Source organism: Balaenoptera acutorostrata, chromosome 15 (assembly GCF_949987535.1).
Source record: "Balaenoptera acutorostrata chromosome 15, mBalAcu1.1, whole genome shotgun sequence".
In the NCBI taxonomy this organism is placed as follows: Eukaryota; Metazoa; Chordata; class Mammalia; order Artiodactyla; family Balaenopteridae; genus Balaenoptera; species Balaenoptera acutorostrata.
In genome coordinates, this window is record NC_080078.1 from 21388350 (window position 1) to 21412167 (window position 23818).

Genomic DNA, 23818 nt, shown 5'->3' on the forward strand with positions numbered 1-23818 from the left:
TTCTTGGGAAAAACTTTATTCCTGGCCTTGTTCTTCAAGATCCTAGGGCTTCTGTTCTTTTTGCTCTACTCCAGTGGTTGTCAAAACATCAATGTCTCCTGGGAACTGATTAGAAATGCAAATTCTTAGGTGCCACTCTAGACCTACTGAACAGAAACGCTGGGGGCAGAGCCCAGCAATCTGTTTTTAACAGGTGATTCTGATGCACATGAAAGTTTGAGAACCGCTGCTATACCCAGTCTTACCAGTATTTTCTACTCGTGATTTTTAGAGCTAAACTCTCCACTAGCCCCCACTTTTCTTCTGGTTCCATTCCCTGACTTCCAGCTCTCCACTGGAATCTCTGTTTATAGTCCTACAGGTATCTTACACTGAGCGTTTCTTTCTTAGTTCCTCTTGCATTTCTTCTGTGAAATACGGCATTACCATCCTTCTCTTCGCCCAAGCTGGACCCAAACACTTCTCCCTCAGATTTTGACTTAATTCACAACTGATCAAACATTGAAGTTTTCCTCTGCATTGTACTGCGACTGACACAGTGCAGACCAGTCTCAACTGGGTTTTTCTAGTAACTTCTTTACCCCTGGGCTTTCTCTCGTTCAGTTATTTCTTCACAGCACCACCAGACTTATTCTGACATACAGTTCTGACCACGTTATGTGCTTATTGATTTACCAGTGCTTCCCTTTTGTCTGCAATTAAATCTGAATACCTGGGAAGAATGCATGGCCCCTCATGATTTGGTCCTTGCCTTTTTTCCAGCCTCTCTACTATATTCCATTTCCTTCCCCATGTACCCTATCTAAGTTACTCTTTATTTCTGGAACATGCCACATGCTTTTATACTTTCCCTACTGTTTGCTTTGCTAAAAATTCATTTCTCCAGCTCCTGTCTCATTAGCTCCTACTTTGTCTCCCCTAAGGACACCTCCCAATCTCCCCATCCCACCCAGTCCTAAGCAGTCATTATTCTACTTTCTGTCTTTACAGATTTCCCTAGTCTAGACTTTCATATGAATGGAATCATATAATATGTGGCCTTTTGTGACTTGTTTCTTTGACTTAGCATAGTGTTTCAAGGTTCATCCACACTGTAGCATGTATCAGTCCTTCATTCCTTTTTATGGCTGAGTATTATTCCATTATATGTATATACCACATTTTGTTTATCCATTCATCTGTTGATGGACATTTGAGTTATTTCCACCTTTTGGCTATTATGAAATACTGCTGCTATGACCATTCACGTACAAGTATTTGTTTGAATACCTATTTTCAATTCCTTTGTGGGTATGTACCTAGGAGTGGAAGTGCTGGGTCATATGGTAATTCTATGTTTAACTTTCTGAGGAGTTGCCAGACTGTTTTCTATAGCAACTGCATCATTTTTCATTCCTACCAACAATATATGGGGGTTACAATTTCTCCACATTCTTGCCAGTGTTTGCTATTTTCTGTCTTTTTGATTATAGCCATCCTAGTGGGTGCGAAGTGGTATGTCATTGTGATTTTTATTTGCATTTTCCTCATGACAGATGATGTTGATCATCTTTTCATGTGGTTTTTGGCCATTTGTATATCTTCTTTAGAGAAATGTCTATTCAAGTCCTTTCCCTACTTTAAAATTGTGTTGCTTGTCTTTTTGTTTTTGAGTTGTAAGAGTTCCTTATATCTGCTGGATACTAGACCTGTATCAGATATATGACTTGCAAATATTTCCTCTCATTCTGTGGGCTATCTTTTTACTTCCTTAGTAGTGTTTTTTGATGCACAAAAGTTCTTAATTTTGATGAAGTCATATCCAAGAATCCATCACCAAATCCAAGGCCATGAGGTTTACCTGTGTTTTCTTCTAAGAGTTTTATAGTTTTAGCTCTTACATTTGGGTCTTTGATTCATTTTGAGTTAATCTTTGTATGTGGTGTGAAGTAGGAGTTCAACTCCATTCCTTTGCATGTGAATATTCAGTAGTCCCAGCACCATTGTTGAAGAGATTATTCTTTCTTCATTGAATGGCCTTGGTACCCCTGTTGAAAGTTCTTGTTTTAGTTCCTCTTTTCCTTCACCTCTACTTCTAGAGGTCTCTGGTGCCTCTAGTCTCTGAACCTTCGGTAATTCTGTATTTTGGGTTGGTCGGCTTTCTGCACTGCCAGCTTAGGATTCAGATTTCTCTGGTCTACTCATATTTACATTATTATTTTTTTGAGTCTTATTTCAGTTGTCATTCTTTGACTTGGGAGATTTTTTTGTTTATTTTCTAGTTGTTGTGTTTTCAGGCATGTGCTTTTGTTTGTTTAAATTGTTTTCTTATTTTAGTTGCATTATAGTAAAAAATAGCCAATCATCACCTTGTCCAGAAAACCTTTCCTCACTTCCCCCACCCCAGACCGGCTGACTGACTTCTGCTCTCCTGTGTTCCAGTGTAGCTTCTGCTAATCTCTGACACTAGCATGCTGTATGGAAATGCTCTGTATTCTTCTCTATCCTTCCTACCAAACTGTGAAATTCTCTGCAGTTGGGACTACACTTTGCTTTATCTTTCTGTGCCTAGCAGTTTAGTGTACTTCGTAATACACAGCGAGAGTATACCTTTCATATACCCCAATTGCTTACGGTTAACGCTAAGTTTAACCGTACCCCAATTGCTTACGGTTAACACTGAATTAACCCTTCATGCCCCAATTGCTTATGGTTAGCACTAAGTTTCTATTTATAAATGAATTTGGTGAGGTCCAAGGTTATATAGTCTAGCCAGAGAGTGCCTTTGTTGGAAGAATATACCACTTAGTGAATATGCGTAAGCCTCTGTTCTTTACAAAGGCCTCATCAATAATTTGTTCGTGCACGTGAGGCTACTGTCTTCCCCAGTTCACTGGTGAGGGAGCTGAGACTTAGAGAGGTTAGGTCACGGGCCCAGTTCGCACAGTTGGTAGTGATGGGCCTGGACTATGAATGCGGAGCTTGATTTCTGAGCAGTTGAATGGTATCCTCTCATCTCCTTGGGAATCCTGATCACTTTTAGCAGAACTGGTCTTCCCAGCCTTACTTCTGCCAAGAACCTGGGAAATGAGCCTGTTAATTGTCTCAAATTCAGACTTCTATTTATTTTTCTCATACCAAAGTTTAAAATGGTTGTGAAGTGAAATCTGCTGCTCTTTTGTGATTTCTCTGTGGTATTTAAGCTTAAAACGTTTTCTTCCCTCTAATAGCTTGGTGAAGATTCAGTTCTTCCTTATTTCTAGTTTCTGTGTTCTCGTTTCTAAACTCTAATTAATCGGGAATTTATTTTAGTATTAACTCTGTATGTTAATAGGTTCAACAAATCTCCTATTGCTGTATATTTAGGTTATTGCTGGAGTTTTGCTATGGATGCTTTTGTGTAAACCACCTTTTATTTTATTCTCCTTCTGGTGAAATTGTTATTACTTCTTCGGTGTGGTAGTGGTGGAGGACTTCTTCTGTTCTCCAGTTTGGGGTGTCATTTCCTTAGGCTATACTTCCAAAGGATTAAGGAAATGAGCAATTATTTAGTCAAGCATTTATTGAGTTCCTACTAAGTGCAGGACCTTGTGCTAGGTGCTGAATTGCTAAGTACCTCTGATTGACAGATAGCTCTGCTTTGGAGCATGTCTGAAGACCTGGTTTTTAGCAACCAGCACTGTGCCTGTCAAACATATATTTTTGTTCACTTTATTGTAGGTCGATCCAGGCTAGTTGATTGTATTAAAGTTCCGTAATGGCTGTGAGTTTCTTATAAGTCTGGGTCTAAAGCGGGGAAAAGCAGCTGCTGTTGGAATATTGAAGATCATTCTACATGTACTAGTCTTTATTTTTTATTAAAATTTTTTTATTTGGTTGCTGGTTGTATGGTCTCACTTTAAGTTTGTCTTGGTGGGTCATCTCTGCAAACTTGCCATTCTAAAACTAATATTCATTGAAGTGAAGAGTTTTAATTTTCAGTTTTAAGGTAGTAGGTAAGGCAAGTTTAAATGAAATAATGGATGCAAAAAATTTTCTTACGACTAGACGAGTTATCTCAAAGTAGGTCATTTGTTCCTTTTTTCAATTGCAGCGTAAATAACATAATGACAACTTCTTAATTTCTCTAACGGGTAAATTTTTTGTAATGAAAGAATAAAAATTTTGAAGAGATAAAGTAAGTTTTCATTTTGTTTTAGGAATCCACTTAAACAACAACCTAAACCACTTGAAATTTGGCTTGGATCATTATAGACTGTCTTCTTCTACACAAGCAGCAGCAAAGCAGGGGAGAGCGGACTTAACCCCCGCGAGAGCAGGAAGCGACAAGATTGTTCTGTTAGTGTGTAACCGAGCCTGCACTGGGCAGCAAGGGAAAAGGTGAAGACCAACTTATTTTCCAATAAATATTGAGACTTTAAAAGTCTAATATTTTCAAATGTTTTAAAAAGTAGGGATAAAAAAATCCTTACTTTTAGTAGTTAATTGTTGATTCTGATATTTAGAAAGAGCATGTGTGTAAATTGCCCTGATTTGAGGGGTTGGGAGGGGGAGAATATAAAATTAGGATGATAAGATCTGAGTTAGAATGGCTCCCAAGCTCATGTAGTTTTTAAAGGCACATTTCTCTTGTATATTTTCAGCTCAAGATCCTCCTGGGTCTCTAGACCTATAGACCTATATCCAGCTACTTTCTTTACAGCATTTTTTCTTCTATTAATTCTTAACAAATCTACTTGGATGGCACGTGCACCTCAGTCTTGTGTTCTAAGCTGAACTCGTTGTGTTTCCCTATAAACCTGACCCTCCAGAATTTCCTGGCTTGGCAACTGGCACCAGTACTCATTCAGCTGCATGTCGTCAGACATTTTGGGAGTTAGAAATCTCTCTCAAATCTGTTTCCCTCTGTAAGAATTTATGGGAGTTACTTTTCTTTTTTTTTTTAAACATCTTTATTGGAGTATACTTGCTTTACAATGTTATGTTAGTTTCTGTATGGGAGTTACTTTTAAAGTAACTTTATCACAATAGTAATGTAACTAGAGTAATAACAAGATATGGATGTGTTTCAGGGAGGAAGGATACTGTGTTTCTAATATTTGTCAGAGTAGCATTTATATTAACTTTTTAAAATGTTGCTTTGAAATAAGTTTCTTATTTAAGAATGGTAAATAACATAAAAGCAAAATGTGTTGATTTGTATATTTATGACGTTCATTAGCAAGTACTTTAGTGTTTACAGTGTGTTGGCCACTATTCTGAACACTAGGGATACAGCAGGATCTGTGTGTTCTCATGGAGCTTGCATCCTCGTTAGGACAGAGCCACTAAAGACAAGTAAACACATTTAACTTCAGACAGTCGTTGTCACTTTGAAGATGTTAAAACATGCGGGTGTGATAGAACATGCTGGTGGGGGCTCTAGCAAAACTGTATTAGAGAGGGAGGCGAGGGGGGCCTCCCTGAGGACGCGGCAGCTGGGCTGAGCCGAGTGGGAAGGTGCAAACTGTGTGAGCCTCTTGGGAAGGGATCCCGTGAAGAGGGGACGTCGAGTACAAAGATGCTGAGATTATGGCTGAGTAATATTCCATTGTATATATGTACCACATCTTTATCCAGTCCTCTGCTGATGGACGTTTAGGGTGCTTCCACGTCTTGATTCCTGTAAATAGTGCTGCTGTGAACATTGGGGTGCAGGTAACTTTTCGGATTATGGTTTTCTCTGGATATTAGCGGGGGAAAGGGGGCAAGGGATAAATTGGGAGATTGGGATTGACATATACATACTACTTTATATAAAATAGATAACTAATGAGGACCTACTTGTATAGCACAGGGAATTCTACTCAGTACTCTGTAATCCCCTATGTGGGAAAAGAATCTAAAAAAGAGTGGATATATGTATATGTATAACTGATTCACTTCGCTGTACACCTGAAGCTAACACAACATTGTAAATCAACTATACTCCAATGAAAATTAAAAAGAAAAAAAAGTTGCTGAGGTTAGAAGGAGCTTGGCATGTTTAAGGGACAGAAGAAAAGGCAGCTCATCGTATTTGTATAAAATAAAGAACTTATGGAATCCCTTTCATGATGCTAGTCTCTTAAAAGTGAGGTCATTGTCATGTGAAAAATATGGCTACTGATTTACACATCGTGCTTGTAACTTATTTCACATCACAGTTGTCTTTAGGAAGGTAGGCTCACTCTTGAGTACTGCTGTGAGTAAACTGGTACTTGTTAGGAGCGGGTTTCTTGGTGACCTTAGCACCCCTCCTTTGGCCTGAGTCAGGGTTTATCTGTTTGTTTATTCACTTGTGCATTCATTCATTCAGCATCTACTATTGTCTAGGTATTGGCGGTTTGGGCTAGGAAGATAAGTCGGTCACAGTTCCTGCTGTCAGGTAACACAGTCTGTTGGTGGAGGCAGCAGAATAAGCAGGCAGTATTTGTAGTGCAGCAGAGCTCAGGGAACAGATCAACAGGGGGCCAGTGGCTCCTTCTGCGGATGAGTAGGAAATAGCTTAAAAGAAGAGTGAGAAGGGTAGTCCAGACTGAGGGAATTGGCTGTACATTGGGGGTGTGAGTCGGATGCATTCAGAGCACAGCAAGTAGGTCTGAATGGCTGGGGCTTGGGTGAGAGTTAAGGCCAGGCCAGTGCTCCTCCACGTTGGCTGCATATTAGAATCACCTGGGGAGCTCCTCAAACAGCCTCAGTGCTCGAGCCACAGACCAGAGGGATTGCAGCAGAATCTCGGGGGAATCATTGTGTTTTAAAGTTCCCTCGCTGATTTCAGCCTGCAGCCACTGCTGAGAACCATGGCTCCGCCTCTGATTCTCTAACACCTGTGAGCGCAGCACTGGATAGGAAACCTGGCAGGGGCCACGTGACTTCTGCCCTAGGCTAGGAGCTGACTTCTAGTGTCACTTGCTTGCCAGTGCCTTCCTTGTTGCCAGGCCACCAGCACGTGGCTGCCTCCCTGCTGGACCTTCCAGCCCTAGCTTTTCCTCTGGCGCCGAACCCCTTACATGTTTGACCCGTGCTGCTTGCTGGACTCGTGTCCACTCCCACCTGCTTTCCTCCCCGTCTCCTCTAATCCTGTCGTCTTATTACCTGGCACCATACTCTATTAGAAGCCATTTTGGTGTATGAGTTGTTAAATTTCATTGAGAAATCTCAGTTTCCCTTCTGACTGTTTCATCCACTTATGAGAGTATTAAATTTCCTGTTTGTTTTATTTTGAGAACTGTCCGAAAACTAATTGTATTGTGATTCCATTTAAAAAGATCATGAATAAGGAGTTACAGTATTAAAGGAATTGTCATACTTTTTAAGGTGATTATAATATTTATGTGTGTTAGATTTGGACTACCTTTTGTGCTGCACTTAGAGAAGACAATAGCATGGGACCTTCTGCAGAGGGAAATCTTGGAGAAGATGAAGTATTTCTTGAGGCCCACAGTTGGCATTCAGGTGTGTAAGCCTTTTTTTTTTTTTTTTTTTTTTAGAAGAACACCTTCTTTTTTTTTTTTTTTTAATTAATTTATTTATTTATTGATTGATTGATTTATGGCTGTGTTAGATCTTCGCTTCTGTGCGAGGGCTTTCTCCAGTTGCGGCAAGCGGGGGCCACTCTTCACCGCGGTGCGCGGGCCTCTCTTGTTGCGGAGCACAGGCTCCAGACGCGCAGGCTCAGCAATTGTGGCTCACGGGCCCAGCTGCTCCGCGGCACGTGGGATCCTCCCAGACCAGGGCTCGAACCCGTGTCCTCTGCATCGGCAGGCAGATTCTCAACCACTGCGCCACCAGGGAAGCCCGTGTAAGCCTTTTGGTACTCCAGCATAGCATGTGTGTACAGTCATGAAGAAACAGTCATTACAGTGAGATTGGAAGTTCAGACCTTTGCCCTTAGGGAAGACCAGACACTGAGCTGGAATGCTGGGGAGCCCTGGAGAAAAGCCGCGTAGTAAAATCTGCTGTGTTCAGGTTTTCCAGAATGAGGACTGTCCCTCATTTTACGAAGGGAGCTGGCCACGGCACGGTGTTCCATGCACTGCCAGGTGTTCCTTTATAATGTTTGTCTAATAAAGTTTAGCACGTGATCAGCTTGGAGAGATTTTGTAGACTATCTGTGTATTTTCAAAATTATGATTTCTTTGTTAAGGTATCTGTGGAAAACTTATATTAATATTCAGCTAAAGTAACATATTACTTGTCTTGCATAACATATTTGATATGTAAATTGCATTTGGGGCAATCATATTTAAAGTGTATTAGAGTGGCTCAACAGCCTCACAGAATGTTGTAGAGAAGCATTTTGCAAAACAGTTTGCTCTCCCTCTAATCTGTTTTGGAAATGCCCCGGTGAACCACATGCCCTCGAAGAGAAACTCAGCCTGATTTGCCTTTGCCATGTGTTGCAGGTGTGTCCATTCAGTTTGCGAGTGGTCAGTGTTGTGGGAATAACATACTTGCTGCCCCAGGAGGAGCAGCCCCTGTGCCACCCAACAGTAGAAAGGTAAAAAAAAAAAAGAAATCACCTTCTAGACTTTCATATATGTTTGTGTGTAATTTCTAGTGATGTCTGATGTAATTTCCTACGAAGTGTGGTAGGTCCTTCAGGCTCACTTAGAAAGTAAACACTTATTTTACTTTTGATTCATATTTGAGTAGGATATGTTTTATGATCTTTTTTGGAATCAGGAAAGCCTAGAGTACTGATGTTAGGAAAGTAAATTGATCGGTCTCAGGACCACAGATGAATTGCACTTTCATATTCACCAAGATCAAAGTTTTCCGAAGTAGAATTCTAATCATAACACTTTCCTCCTTGAAATCCTTAAATGGTAACCCGTGGCCTCAAAGATAAAGCCCAATTTCCACAGTATGTGAAGTTCTCCACGGTTTGAACCCTGACTACTTCCCTTCTGTCAGGCCTCTTTCTTCTCCCCACTATCTTAAACATTCAGCAGCATCAAAGTACTGAGGGTTGTTTGAACGCACAATATGGTTTTATGTGTGCCTTTGCACGTGTAGTTTCCTCTGTTGATAATTCATTCCCTTTGAGCCTCTCTTCACACTGTCCCTCCTCTCCCCCTCAGAATTATCTTCTCCCCTCTGCTATCTCTGTGCTTTAACATACTTCTGTTATTAATAAAGTAATAGAGATAAGTGTATATAGACACACGATACATATATGGATACATATAAATATAAAAACACATTATTGTTTTCATTATAATGACTTTTTCAACAAATATCGTAGTGCCTGCATTTCAGGATTCCAAAAAAGTATACAACATGGTTCTGTTTGAAAGCAACTCACTGTTTGGTTTTAGAGATTAGAGTTAATAGATTAGATAATGATCCAAAACATTGCAAAACTTAAAAACTATTTGATGAGTAATACTGACTGTTAATGCTGAGTATCTCAGGAGATGGCAAAGGAGCCAAGGAGCTCAGGGGAAATAAGTGAGGTGAGACTTGAGGGGTGCCTTGTAGGAAGGCACAGTTTACATTGGTGTGGGCACAGTCCAGGGACCAAGCATGGCATATGGGGGGAGGTGGAGAGATGCAGGAGCAGCCTTTGTTCCCAGAGAGACTATCATCCTGTCCAATCTCTATTGATTTGGTGAGATATTGGACAAAAATTGGAAAGATCGTAACATCTAAGAGTTATTGTGGATAACCTTATAGTGTGGTTCTAAATTTCTTCCAATATCGTTATTTCCATATTGAATATTTTAATTTAAGGATTTTTCAGTCCAGTTGTAATCAAGTTATTAAATAAGAGTTTATAATGGTCAGAAACCTTTTCTGATGGGGAACGATGATGAAGATTTTCAGCAATCACACTATGATTTCACATTTCAGATAGGATGTATATTTAATTAAAATCATTTATTTAGAAAGTAATACGTGACTTCCTTCCCCATCCTATAGGGCACTAAAATCTTGTGGACCAGGTGGCACTGCTCACGTGAAATTAGTGGTAGAATGGGACAAGGAGACAAAAGATTTGTAAGTATTTTTTTTTACTTAGTGTTTGTAGAGTCATTGTCTTAATTATCACTATGATAGCATACCTTTGATCTTTCAAATTAGCTGAAACACAAACCTCTGTTTTCTTCAGCTAAGTATCCAAGTGTGTTGCTGATCCTTTATTTAAGTAATTTATTATTTCTCTCCTATACATTCTGTCGTCTGGATCCCAAAACCTTAGAACATTTGTTTGCTGCTAATGAGACAGAAGCTATATATTCATTAACTACTGTGTAGGTCAAATTACTTTGATTTTTATTACAGACCCATTAACTCTAGCAAGTTCTGCCAAATGCATGCCCTTTGATACAAAGGACAAGAATATATGAATTAATCAGTACAGTTTGTGCCCAATCCCAGAAAAAACAATTTCAAGTTATTTCTTGAAAATAACGTTATAGATAGAGAACGTCTCACAACATTTTGGAACATAGAAAAGTTGCCTTGCCACTTTTGCTTTCCTACGTATTGACCTTTTTGGTTATGAATTTACAGCCACGTTGTGAAGCTGATAATTGTATTTTGTGTCACTTTTCCAAGACATTCTCTAATACATGCTTTTTCTCCTCTGATCGCAGCTTGTTTGTAAATACCGAAGATGAGTATATCCCTGATGCAGAAAGTGTCCGGCTGCAAAGGGAGCGTCACCATCAGCCTCAAACTTGCACTTTATCCCAGTGTTTCCAACTCTACACCAAAGAGGAGCGGGTAAGGGTTGGGCAGCATTTGTTGGGTGGTGAGGGTAGTAGGGAGGGCCCAGGGCAAGATGACAGTGGAGAAACAAATTATGCCCCAGAAAACTCCCCAAGGATTTTTGCATTTACATAGGTTCTGCACATGTGATGTGCATCTTAGTGTTATTCCTCTTTGGATTTTAACAAAAAGTAGTTTAAATTTCTGGAAAACCTTGATTAAATGAAATGCTCTAGACATGAACCTTTGTATAGTTCCTTTTTTTTTTTTAACTTTTTAATGGTTAATGATAAAGTTATATTTTTGTTTCAATTTAGAGATTTTAAATTATTTTCCTTAGTAACTAGAGCAATGGTTCTCAACTTTTTGGAACTAAGAACATAGGTACCATTTTAATTAAAATTAATTAAAATTGAAAATTCAGTTCCTTAGTTGCATTAGCCACATTTCAAGGGATCAGGAGACACACGTGGCTAGTGACTCGTATTGGACAGTGTAGATATAGACATAAAATTCTGTTGGACAACATGCTTTAGACCACTTAGCATAGTGTTTGCAGATCGTAGGTGCTCAGTAAATATTTGAATGAATGGATGGACAAATAGTGGATAGGACCCTTGCCTACGTGTTTTTTTTTTTTTTCCAACAGGAATATTTAATAACAAGGTAGATAACATGTTTATCTAACATATATTTTTATATAACTGAAGCTAAAGCAAAACATCCTGTTATTGGATAAATATGGCCTGCTGTATATGTGTACACTGCAGTGCAATTAAAAAAATACTGTAATTATAATTTCAGAACTTCAGGATTTGAATAGGTGCCAGTATTCTGTCCTTTTTTCATATGGGAAAAGAAAATTCCTTTGAAAATCATTTGAAGCTTGGAGCAAAATTCCATAGCTGTATTCTTAGGATCACTCTGTAGAGTCTTGATGATTCAGATGATACAAGGGAAGCTTCAATTCAGTCTTCCTTTTAGAGAAGACATTTCAGTTTTCATGATCTCATCAACCAGGAGAATGTTGGTGACAATTACAGTGCAGGAGTGAAGAAGCTGTTTCTTTACATAGTAGTGTTCCCATATTCCTCCCATTGGCTTACTTGGGTTCAGGTCCACACCCACAAGCTGACCTGATTCTGAATGTTCTGCTTGAACTCAAACTAGTGTTTCCTGAAGGTCCAAACCAGAGTTCTGAGCAAGAGCCTCATGAATAATGAGCCCTGCATTAGCAACTACTTGAACTCCCAAGTTGGACCCTGCCCTTTACACTGACTGGGCTTTTATTTAATCAGGGCTTCTGCCATTGCCACTTGCACTGCACCAGTACCTGGAATGACACAGCCATCATCAATAACATTTTTAACAGCTCTCAAGCCACCTTTGATTGCACCTTTGATTTGCATGAGTGTGTACTTATTTGGTCCTTTGACCAGGTAATGTGACGGATGTTACGTTTCTCAGTAAAGTCAAACTTCTCTTCTCCCAGTGTGTAGTCATAGACAAGTCCTGCATTTCCCAAACAATCAGGATTTAGGTCATCAATAGAATTTAGAGCTACCCCACCACGAGCAAGCGTCAGCCTTTCCACATTTCTCTTAGGTCTGTGCAGAGCTACTATGCCTTCTTTTGCGAGAGCATCTAAGGCAAAGGGGTCAATTTCCTTTTGATTAATAACAACAAATCCTTTATCTGAATCATCACCACACTTTCTTTCAAAGTTCTATTATTTTTTTAACTCCATCTTCAGCGAATTTTCTTTCAGTCTTTCCTAATTTCTCTCTCTCTTCTGCACGCTTATTAAAAAAAAGCCAGAATTCACTTCTGTTTTTTCATATTCTAATGGCACATTGCATATGAAGATGTATGCATCTTCTACTTTTTTTTTTCATGTCAGGATGCCATGTCCCATGATCCAAAACAAGGCCTCTGATTAAGCTTGTATAGGTTTCAGATTTATGTTTCATCCCTGTGATCTCAACCATGAAGGGGTCACTACGTTCATCTTGTTTTTTAGTGGCCAAAATGGAGTCCACGACAGCATCTGTTAAAACACCAGCAAGTTTAGCATGAATTTTAGCATGTAGAGATGTTCTGGCCATGTCTGTAAGTGTTTCACTGTTCATCTCTTTGCATATTTTGACTAGTTGCCAAAACTGAAGTGCCTTTTTCTTTGCAGCTTCAAATCCTTCTGTTATTATTTTGAGATGAAGATCCTATAATAAACACATAGTTACAAAACCACCACTAATACTAGAGATCTTCAGTTAGATGCAACTGTAGTTCGTGATAAAGCAGATTTATGGAAGGATATTCTGGATCATTCATACCCTTTAATACAACTAATATGATGTGCTGACTGTCTGAATACTTTAAAAAGGATAAATAAACTTTCAGTATAGAGGAAAAGAACAGACATTGCTCTAGCACAGAGTTGAAACCAAGGAACTAAGGCACTCTTGGTGTTCACTGTGCAACAGGCCTTTGTGGTTTTTAAACCTCTCCAGGTTCAGGTGCCTTGAGAAACCTTGACGAGAGCACTTTGAGTTCATCTAATTTTGAGTTGATGTTTAGGATCATAATTCTGGCTACTGATTCTTACTGCTCACTCTTGCATATAGGGAATCATGCAATTTCAGGGTCAGAGGGGGCTTTAAAATTTCTTTTTTCTAATGGTTGAGTTCTGCCTAATTTCAGATAGGTGATTATCCAGCCGCTGTTTTACAGAGACACCATTTTCTCTTTGGGTATCTCTGATGGTGACTGACGTTAACCTGAAATATGTCCCTGGTTGCTACAACCAGCGGGCGAACTCTCAGGTCATTAAGAACAGAGGACAGGGCTTCATTTTCTTCTACTTGTTTGTCCTTCAAATATTTGAAAATAGTTTTCATCTTCTCACGAAGTCTTTTCTCCCCCAAGCAGTTAACAGCTAATTCCTTTAATAGTTTTTCATTAGACATATTTTTCCAATCTTGGGCTTGTATAAATAATTGGCTTTGAAACTGGTTGATCACATGCTGTATGTAGCACCTTATCCTATTTAGCTTTTTTTTTTTTTTTAATTGATTTGGGAGATGTCTGAGAATGTCACAAAGCTTAAAGGTGAGCAGATCTACTAGATGACAGCATTGGTATTCTACAAAACATCTCACTGATCTTTGAAGCTAGCCAGATACATTTTAATAGGGCTTTGTTCATTCAGTACACGTCTGTTGAGTACATACTGTGTGCCAGGTACTGTGCTAGGAACTGGGAATACAGCAGGGACCAAGGCAGACAACAGTCTTGCCCTCAGCTTGTTTACAGTGTAGTGGGGATAAACAAGTAAGTAAAGGAAGCAAAGGTCTTGGGTCGGAGGAAGGTTGAGAAAAGAAATGAGGCCACTGTGGCTGGGGCACAGCAGGTGAGAGAATCCATCCTGGTTGTAAAATAACCCCAGCATGTCTAGCAGTATCCGGCCCATGGAAGGCATTCAGCAAATCTATGCCACAGTGAATGAATGAGTGAGTGTTCCTTGGGGAGCTCAGTCACTGGGTCCAAAAATAACAGTCCAGATATGGAAGAGGAGGAGGTCAGACTTAGCAGTAGGCTGCGTGACAATAATTTTGGGGTCGCGTTGTCTGCAAGCTCAGTGTGATCAGCAGTGTCACGTGGGTGTCAGCCGCTGTTGGCTACCTAAGGATGCTTTAGAAACAGTGTCCAGAACTCAGATGGTGATAGCACTGCTCTTCTCATTACCTTAAATGTTCACTGTTAAGAGACTGACATCCCGGGGCACACGCAGAGAGTGTGGATAGGGGATGGCGCGGCTGAGTATATCTTGATGAAGGAGACCTTAAGTGAGGATCTGATAGTTATTTTCACATACTTCGAGGGCCATCCTGTGGATAAGGGATTGGACTTAATTTTATCTAAAAAGCAGAGTTAGAGATTGGAAATTACAGGGAGCGTGATTTTGTCTTAATATGAGGAAGAACTTTGTAACAGACTGCCTGAGAGTGAACAGCTGCCTCTGGGGCTAGTCGCCTTCCTTGTTGGGCCGTTAACGAGGCTGGCCATGCTCCAAGGGCGCTCTGCAGGCCCAGCAGCTCTTTGTGGCAGTTTACAACGAGACAAGTACAGAAGTCGAGCAGTGTTGTAGAAACTGTCGCAGCTGCTAGACATTGCCTTGACATTCTTATTGTATCTTATAAAAGAGTATCTGTTTATGATGTATTGGAAATTAAAAAACAAATAAACAACAACCTGTTCCTTTACCACGAGCACTGGGCTGATGGCCACGTCTGTAGACAGTTAGCATGTTAGCACAGATGTGGACTTGGCAGATGACACTTAGGTTCCTCCTGCCTAATTTTCTTTTTTTTTTTTAAACATCTTTATTGGAGTATAATTGCTTTACAATGGTGTGTTAGTTTCTGCTTTATAACGAAGTGAATCAGTTATACATATACATATATCCCCATCTCTCTTCCCTCTTGCGAGCTGATCTCCCTGTGCTATGCCTGCCTGACTTTCTGATTCACTTCTATCCACCCAGACTTCTGTCTCTCCCCATCTTTCCTACACGCATGACAGGATCTCCCTCTCAGGAAAAATAACTCCCTCACTTCTGCTTCCCTTTCAAACTGCTGTGCCGGTCTTTCTCTTCTTTTCTGTGTAACTTTACCATTTAGTGATTTCAGGTCTTTCCCTTTCCTGCCTTCCAAACCTCTTGTCGTCTGTCTGACTTGTGTTTCTGACACTGCTCTCCGAAGTTCTCGGGGCCCATAGTTTGCTCAGTTCAGTGGCCTCTGCTCAGTCTGCATTTGACCTCTCCGTGGGATATGGTACTGATAAGCACCCTGTTCTTGCCACTCTCTTTTCTTGGTGTGCATAAAAGGAATGCTTCTGATTTGCCTATTTTTTCTGACTATGCAGCCTCAGGTTCTGGCGGTTTCTCGACCTTTGTGTTTCCCTTAAAAATCGGCCTTCTGCAAGATTCTGTCCTTGGCTTCTTTCTCTTCCATCTGAGTGGGCATTGCCATCTGTTCCCATGGCTTCCCTTACCTCATTGTGTTGATGGTCCCAGATCTGATGCATCTTCTGAAATCCAGAGGAGATTTAAAAAATCTCTCTTGGGGCTTCCCTGGTGGCGCAGTGGTTGAGAATCTGCCTGCCAATGCAGGGGACACGGATTCGAGCCCTGGTCTGGGAAGATCCCACATGCTGCGGAGCAGCTGGGCCTGTGAGCCACAATTACTGAGCCTGCGCGTCTGGAGCCTGTGCTCCGCAACAAGAGAGGCCGCGATAGTGAGAGGCCCGCGCACCGCGATGCCCTGTTAGTACCTCTGTGTTGTCATCCTGAAACCCTTGCCTGCAGAGGTGACATACGTGGATTCGAGGTCTCAGATTGATGTTGAGAAGGATCTTGTTGGTAGCAGGATGGGGAGGATTGTTTGGAGCAGTTTGATGCTTGGGGGAGAGAGAACAATTAAGAGACTTGAGGAAGTCCGGGTAAGAGTGAGTGAGGACTTTGAATTCAGGTGGACGGAGAGGAGGAGACAGGTGTGAGGAGTGGCAGAGAGTGTTACCTCGGATGGGCGTGGAGCAGAGGAAGAGGGAGGGGTTTGAGGCTCTGGGTTAACCCCCGTGTTCTGCTCTTGCCGGGCGGTTGTGGGATTTGCTGGGGTAGGACACACAGGAGGAGGAGGAAAGGGAACTATGTTGGTAGAAAGGCGTAGAGTTGAGTTTGGGAGTGTGCTGAGCGTGAGGTCTGTGACATCTGACATCTCTGTGCAGTGGTCACCTAGGTGGCCATTCCTCTTTGAGAGAGAATCTGTTCAGCAAATGTCTGGGTGCCCACTCTAGCCAGGCGCCACTTTTAATTGTGTTTTTCTGTTGACTCCCATCATACATAGTTTGGGGAGGTTCAGAGTTGTGCCGTGCCCTGGCCAGGAAGTGAGCCTGGCTGTCTCCTGTTAACAAAGTCTTGCCTTAAGTGGCCCTTAACAGAAGTCGTGCTCCTTGTTTTCAGCTTGCCCCAGATGACGCCTGGCGGTGCCCGCACTGCAAGCAGCTGCAGCAGGGGAGCATTACGTTAAGCCTCTGGACTCTGCCTGACGTGCTTATCATACACCTAAAGCGATTCCGACAGGTAAGGATACCCTCTGTCACAGGGAAAAGAGCTGTGACCAAGGTTCTATGCCCCTGACTGGTGGGCTGTTGGGCGGGGAGTGCTTTGGTGTCCCTGTTTGATCCCGTGATCCTGTGCTGTTGCAGACACACATCTGCCCCTATGTTTGGAGCCATGTTTTGTTCTTTCCCAGAGCAAAGTTTGTGCCTCCTGTGACCCTTTAAATCCTAACCATTTTAGTTCATACTGCAGATATTTTACTTTGTTCCTGAGGATTTGCTTTAGATTTGTAAATGTGCTCAAGTAAGTGTACTTCGGGATTAAAAAAAAAAAATTGAGCGCCTTTCTTGGGGGTGGGTAGAATTCTATTTCTGCCTAAAGTAATAACGGTTGTTGTCCTGCTTCCAAGGAGTACAGTTGGGGAGATGAGTCATAAATACATACAAAGAAAATCTGCTTTGCGTTGTGTTGCTTTGTGAGTCAGTTTTCCCACAGAGGCTCTCTATTCCTAAGGTTAGAGTTGTCCTGGGCAGCCCCCTTTTAAGAGAGGTAAATGAGAGGTAAACGCTGGAGGAGTCTGAGCCTGGCGTAAGAAAGTTTGGATCGGGAAGATTAGGAGGAGGCCTGTACCAGGTGAGGTGGGAGCAGGGCTGCACACGTATAGTGGCTGAGGGAGCAGCGGGTGCAGAGCATGTGCAAGAGGCTGAAAGCTGAGGCCAGTGTGGCTGCGGCTCTGGGGGGTCGGGGGGAGAAAGGTGTGTGTTGAGGTAGAAGAGCAGGCAGGGGCTGGTCGTCCAAGCAGTCCTTGTAGGCAGAGTGGGATTCTGAAGCAGAGAAGCAACATGACCAAATTTGTGCTTGGAAGAGACCATTCAGGCTGCTGTGTGGAGAATTAGAGGCTACAAAGGATGAAGACAGGGAGACCTGAAGGAGGCCTTTGCAGTCACCGGGGCGGGGGGCCGGCCGATGGCTCGCAGTGGAGTTGGGCAGTGGAGATGGAGAGACCTGGATAGACTTGAGAGATGTCTGGGGCTGGCCGATGAAGTGAATGTGTCGGGGGCGCGCACTTGGTCCCCAGGGTGGCCTTTCACACACAGGTTTGGGGTCCAGCTCCTGTAGTAGTGAGGAGCGGGCACTTGCCCTGAGTGTCCCAGCTGTACGCTTCCATTGGGATCTGCAGTGGGACGGCCGGTTGAGGGTTTGGACCCAGCTTCTCTGTCTCCTTCCATACACACAGACTGGCTTCCTTTGCTTTCTGTTTCTTTTGAAGACATATCATCACCCTTCCAGTGCCCCAACTCAAAACTGCAGTGTCATCTTTGACTCTTCTTTCTTGTCCCTGTCACCTAGGCAGTCACCTCTTCGGCCTGGTTGTGCCTCTCCACTGCCTCCTGTACGTGTCCCATTCTCCCCATTCTTGCTGTCATCCTGCCAGTTCCAACTTCTGATACTTCCGAGCTCGTTGCAGTTGCAGTGTCTTTTCATTGGTTTCATAACCTACACTGCTCTTCTCTTTCTACCATGTTTTGGGCACTACTTAATGACAGCTCTGATGGCATCCCCTCCTCCCTCAAAGCCTCAGTGCTTCCCCCTTGACTGCAGAACAAGGTCCAGGTTCTTTAGCCTGACCTTCCTGACCATGCAAGACCCATCCTACCTTTCTCTTAGGAACATTTTTCTTCCCTTAGTAGATCCATAGTTCCTTGGGATGGGCATTATCTGTGCCTGATTAATTTTTTAAAGCTCCCATAGACACAGGAAACATTTGGTAAAACTGATGGTTGGATTTCCCAGTGGGCTTAATGGGAAATACAGATTGCCCAAGATTGTCAACTAAATGACTATATTAAGTTAAGTCACTGTTAACTGTTAACGTATTTGTTGGAGGAGTTGGGAAGGAAAGAGGCCCTGTTCCGTGAATGGCTGTTCTGTGCCAGCACTGTGCTTTCCCTTCACATATGTTGTTATTCCATTACTTTCCATGCCTCTCGTGACAGAGGTTTCAGGATGAACCCTTTATCAGGTAAGGCAATGAAGGCTCATTATCATCGCTGGTTCCATTTTTGGTGATATTAAAACCTGTTCCTCCAGGTAGATAAAACTGTTAATCTGTTTCCCTGTGTTGTATGTGTCTTTGGAAACATCAGATAGGTAACTCAACCCTACTTCAGTTGATAGGGTCTGCCTTTTATGCTAAACTGATCTACCATCTGCTTGCATGAAAATATCATTAGAACTTGTTTTTCTTCTTGCCACAGGAAGGAGACAAGCGTATGAAACTTCAGAACATGGTCAAGTTCCCTCTGACTGGCCTGGACATGACACCTCACGTGGTTAAGAGAAGCCAGAGCAGCTGGAGTTTGCCATCCCATTGGTCTCCATGGAGACGGCCCTACGGGCTCGGGCGGGACCCGGAGGACTACATCTATGACCTGTATGCTGTGTGCAATCATCACGGCACCATGCAAGGGGGGCACTACACAGGTCTGCAGTGCGAGAGGCCGGGCGCCTGTGCTGACGATTCCTCCCGACGTGTTTTGCTTGTGACAGGGTCGCTTTGCTTGAGAACCCCGCTTTCTCTTCCAGCAGGCAGAGTGCCAACCGTGAGGGCAGTTTTCGTCCTCTGGTTCTCTGCCCTGAGTTGGATCGTCTGGTCGGGCTCTGACCCAAGCAGGGAATGGTGTGTGCAGATGGGTGGCATCGTCTGGCTCACCCAGGACTTGCTTTCTTGACCTCACCTGCATGCCCCGTTTAAGGTTTCGCTCTGCTTCCTTGAGGGCCTAGCATCTCCCTTATTTGGAGTGGTTGTGAACCACTTTTATAGTGTCTTTAACGTGACTTGGAAGGGTTTTTCTTTTTGCTGTATGGTTAAATTTACTTTTTCATTTGTTAAAGCAATAGTGCTCATCGTATGAAATTTAGAGACTAGAGAGAGGCAGATGGAACAGGGCCATCAACCCACGAGATTATCACTCAGAAATAACCCATGAGATTAGTGCTCAAAAAATGGTAACATTTTTAGAAACTGTGATAAAATATACACACCAAAATTTACCATTTTAACCATTTTTAAGCATACGGTTCAGTGTCATTAAGTACGTTCATATCTTTTTGCAACCATCACCACTGTCCATCTCCAGAGTTTCTTTCATCTTCCCAAATTGAAACTCTGCATCCATTAAACAGTGACTCCCTGTTTACTCCTCCCCCATCCCCTGGCAGCCACCATTCTTTCTATGAATCTGCCTACTCTAGGTACCACATGTAAGTGGAATCATACAGTATTTGTCCTTTTGTGTCTGGCTTATTTCACTTAGCATAATGCATTCAAGATTCACCCACTTTGTATCGTCTGTCAGAATTTCCTTTCTTATTAAGGCTGAATAATATCCCATTGTATGTAGGTAACATTTTGGTATGTGGTGTTTCCCTCCAGTGTTTTTCTGTAAGTCTTGGCCATTATTTTATACTGTTGTGATTGGCCTGGTGTGCTCTGTTCAGGTGAACCTTTATAGAGCACCTCCTCTGTCTTGCTTGCACTGGGCTGTGTCACATCAGAGACACACTGGAAATGACAAGATCTCGACCTCTGTCTTCCAAGAGTGTAATCAAGTGGTTGGGGCGGTGTAGGTACACTTAAAACGAAAGAGCAGGATGTGTGTTAGGTTCTGTGGTTGAAGTGTGAACAGAGCAGGGGCTGGAGGAGAGTGGTTAGAGCACCCTCCTCCTGGAGGGTCAGGAGAAGCTATTGGGATTAGTAACCTGCGGCCTACACGTGAGGCCCTTATGGGCTAATGGGGCAGACGCTTAATTTTTTTTTTAAATAAATTTATTTATTTTATTTTTGGCTGCATTGGGTCTTCGTTGCTGCACGCAGGCTTTCTCTAGTTGCGGCGAGCGGGGGCTACTCTTCGTTGCAGTGCATGAGCTTCTCATTGCAGTGGCTTGTCTTGTTGCGGAGCACGGGCTCTAGGCACGCGGGCTTCAGTAGTGTGGCATGTGGGCTCAGTAGTTGTGGCGCACGGGCTTAGCTGTTCCGCGGCATGTGGGATCTTCCTGGCCCAGGGCTTGAACCTGTGTCCCCTGCATTGGCAGGCGGATTCTTAACTACTCTGCCACCAGGGAAGTCCCAACAGATGCTTAATTTTTGTAAATATTATTTTTAATGACCACAGAATATTCAGTTGATGGAACTCTAATGTGATATAACCATTCCCCATTGTTGAACACATATATTGTTTCTGGTTTTTAACTTTGAAGATAACTGATGGACATCTTTGTGTGTAGTCACCTTTTCTGTATTTTAATTCTGTATTTCCTTGAGATTGAGTCTCAGGAATGGAATTATTGGGTTAAGGGCATGCGTGCTGGGGAGGCAGGTAGATTTGGGGGCTTCTTGCTTGGACATCTGTGTGTCGGGGGACTTGATGTGAGGGTCCTCCTGCTGTATAGGTGGCCAGGACTCGGATTTCTGTGTCCTTCTCACTCAGCCTGTTTGGCATGAACACTTCTCTGGGACTTTTTGTTTCTGCAGTTCAGTGGTTTCTGCAGCAAGACCCCAGGGTGCTAGTGATTCATAAAGGTAGGGGGAGGTAGAGGAGGGTAGGCTCTGCCAGTTGGTGTTTCAGTCTCTCTGAGGCTCTTCCCCGGCAGTTAGCCCTGAGAGCCCTGCAACACGGTGAAGGAGCCTTTCGGGCCCAGACCCCCTCCTTGGCCCAGCGCAGTCACTCTCTGAACCTGCTCTTCCTCGGGAGACAGGGGCCGTGGAGCGTGACAGGACACAGCAGTCTCGTGTTCTCGAAACCCGCTGAGTCTAGTTCTCTCAGCACGCTGCCGGCAGCAGCCACTTGTGAGAGGAACGGTCCCGACCTGGAGTGCGTCTCGTGGTGGAGCCGTTCGGACGGCCTCTACTTGCCCTTGGAAGTACTTGCAAGGAGAAAAAGGAGACAGAGGATCTATTGAAAAGTCCGTAGAAGACAAAGTTAATGTTAATTAAATGCCTAAGTATGTTTTACCTCGTGTTTTGGTTTAAGCCAAATTTTAATACTGTATTTTGTGTCTTACATATGTTATATTTATATTTTGGGGGGCCACTTGTATAGTAAGTGTGTGTGTCTAGTTGGATTTTTGCTTTTGTGGCATTCCCGGTCATATGTGCGTTCTTTGATACTGAGTCACAGAGTTATATACTCAGGGACTCTGAGAATTGAAAGGGACTTAGAGGGAATTTAATTTCACTAATTAGCTGGTGAAGTAATACCTTTGCCAGCATCACTGGTTGGTGTTCATGTAGCTTCAGCTTTGGTAAAGAACCTCCTGTGTACAACAGTGTTTCTCAGGAAAATATGCGTGAGTGTGTTGTGTGGTTTCTAGCAAGAAATTGTTGCGGGAAATCGGACAGTGCCAGATTTTCGCCTGTCATGTTGCTCTTTGTATAGCATAGACGACTCTGGAAAGTGCCCGGAAACCCAGAACTACGTTGGAGGCAGTACAAATTAGTGAGAGGAGTATGGGGTAGAAGCTAGACACGTATTCCTAGCTCTGTGACCTTAGGTGAGTAACCTTATTCAAACCTGGCGACCATGTGAGGGCGCCAGAAGTGCTCGTGCCTGCCTCCTGGGGCCTGTTACCAACAAGGGGCTCGGATATTTTCTGCGTTGTTATCCCTTTCCCGTGCCTAGGCCATACCACTGCTTTTCTGATAAGAACATTTTAAGTACCTCAGCATTGTTGAGTTAAAGATACCTTGTTTTTAAGCTTTCATTTGGAGTGTTTATTTTAATGTGTTCTTTTATTTTGCACTGGTTCTAACTATAATTACATGGTACATGTATGGCTGACTTGTGTAAGGAGTCTAGAACAGTGCTTCTCAAACCATCTGTGATGAGGAACCTTTTAAAAAATTTCTTAAACCTTTTTTTAAAATGTCCAATCCTTCATGAACCATGAACCAGTACTTTTGCAAAAACACAATAAAAATGTCATACATTATCAGATTGCTATGAATGTTTTTAAATGCTTACCTCATTTTGGTGCTTATCTCATGGACTGGCACTGGTCTGTGAGCCACAATTTGAGTAGCACTGGTCTAGGAAATACTCCAGAAAATAGCGCTGGGAAGAAAAGCACATAGAATTATTTTATAAATACATCATTGACCCATTCATGAGTGCCTGTGCTGCCTTAGTTTCCACACCGTGATGGAGGACAGACCATCCTGAGGAGAAACAGACTGAAGCTAGTACAGGCTGCTCCATCGCCTTCTCTTGGGCGCGTCCCCCCCTTACAGACCTCCTCCCACTCCCACTGCCACTGCCACTGCCACTGCCACTGCCACTGCCACTGCCACTGCCACTCCCACTGCCACTCCCACTCCCACTCCCACTGCCACTGCCACTCCCACTGCCACTCCCACTCCCACTCCCACTGCCACTCCCACTCCCACTGCCACTGCCACTCCCACTGCCACTCCCACTGCCACTGCCACTCCCACTCCCACTGCCACTCCCACTGCCACTCCCACTCCCACTGCCACTGCCACTGCCACTCCCACTCCCACTCCCACTGCCACTGCCACTGCCACTGCCACTGCCACTCCCGAGCAGCAGCCCCTCACCAGCTGGCTCGTTCATCCATCAAGCCTGATGACACCATTGACCAAACAGCTGCTGTTTTACCAGCTCCATCTGCTGCTTGTGTCTCCCTTTCTCTGCCGTCTGGTTCCAGTGAGTCTGCAGCTGCAGACGACTTCCCTCCCTACACTCATAGGTTCTTCTTCTGCTCTTCTTTTTCGGGACCTGTGTGGTACAGCCCTTCCTCTTCCGGGTCCCTTTCGTCTCCTAGGAGTCCATACTTAGCGAAGTGGTGGTGGCCTATCGAGGGAGTCACTCCTGGTGCCACTCGGGACCTTACGTGTCCTGCCCCCGGGGCCCTACTGAGCCTGTTCCGGCGTTCAGCGGAATATTCTAGCACTCATTTATTTTC

General features: G+C 43.1%; 1 protein-coding gene, 1 non-coding gene and 1 pseudogene across 2 annotated transcripts in view; 1 reads left to right on the forward strand and 2 right to left on the reverse strand.

The window, feature by feature from the left end:
• Nucleotides 1-23818, forward strand: part of USP31 (ubiquitin specific peptidase 31) — a 75101-nt gene that overhangs the window by 38213 nt on the left and 13070 nt on the right. The window contains exons 7-13 of the mRNA XM_028162814.2: nucleotides 4179-4359; nucleotides 7344-7455; nucleotides 8406-8500; nucleotides 9925-10002; nucleotides 10602-10731; nucleotides 16736-16855; nucleotides 19093-19318. Coding sequence (XP_028018615.2) covers nucleotides 4179-4359; nucleotides 7344-7455; nucleotides 8406-8500; nucleotides 9925-10002; nucleotides 10602-10731; nucleotides 16736-16855; nucleotides 19093-19318 — 942 coding nt within the window. The remainder of the gene's footprint in view (nucleotides 1-4178; nucleotides 4360-7343; nucleotides 7456-8405; nucleotides 8501-9924; nucleotides 10003-10601; nucleotides 10732-16735; nucleotides 16856-19092; nucleotides 19319-23818) is intronic.
• On the reverse strand, nucleotides 11680-12926 carry LOC114235965 (T-complex protein 1 subunit zeta-like; annotated as a pseudogene).
• On the reverse strand, nucleotides 13068-13196 carry LOC114235994 (small nucleolar RNA SNORA22). Its single transcript, XR_003622052.2, has one exon. It is a non-coding gene; the product is annotated as a small nucleolar RNA SNORA22 (small nucleolar RNA).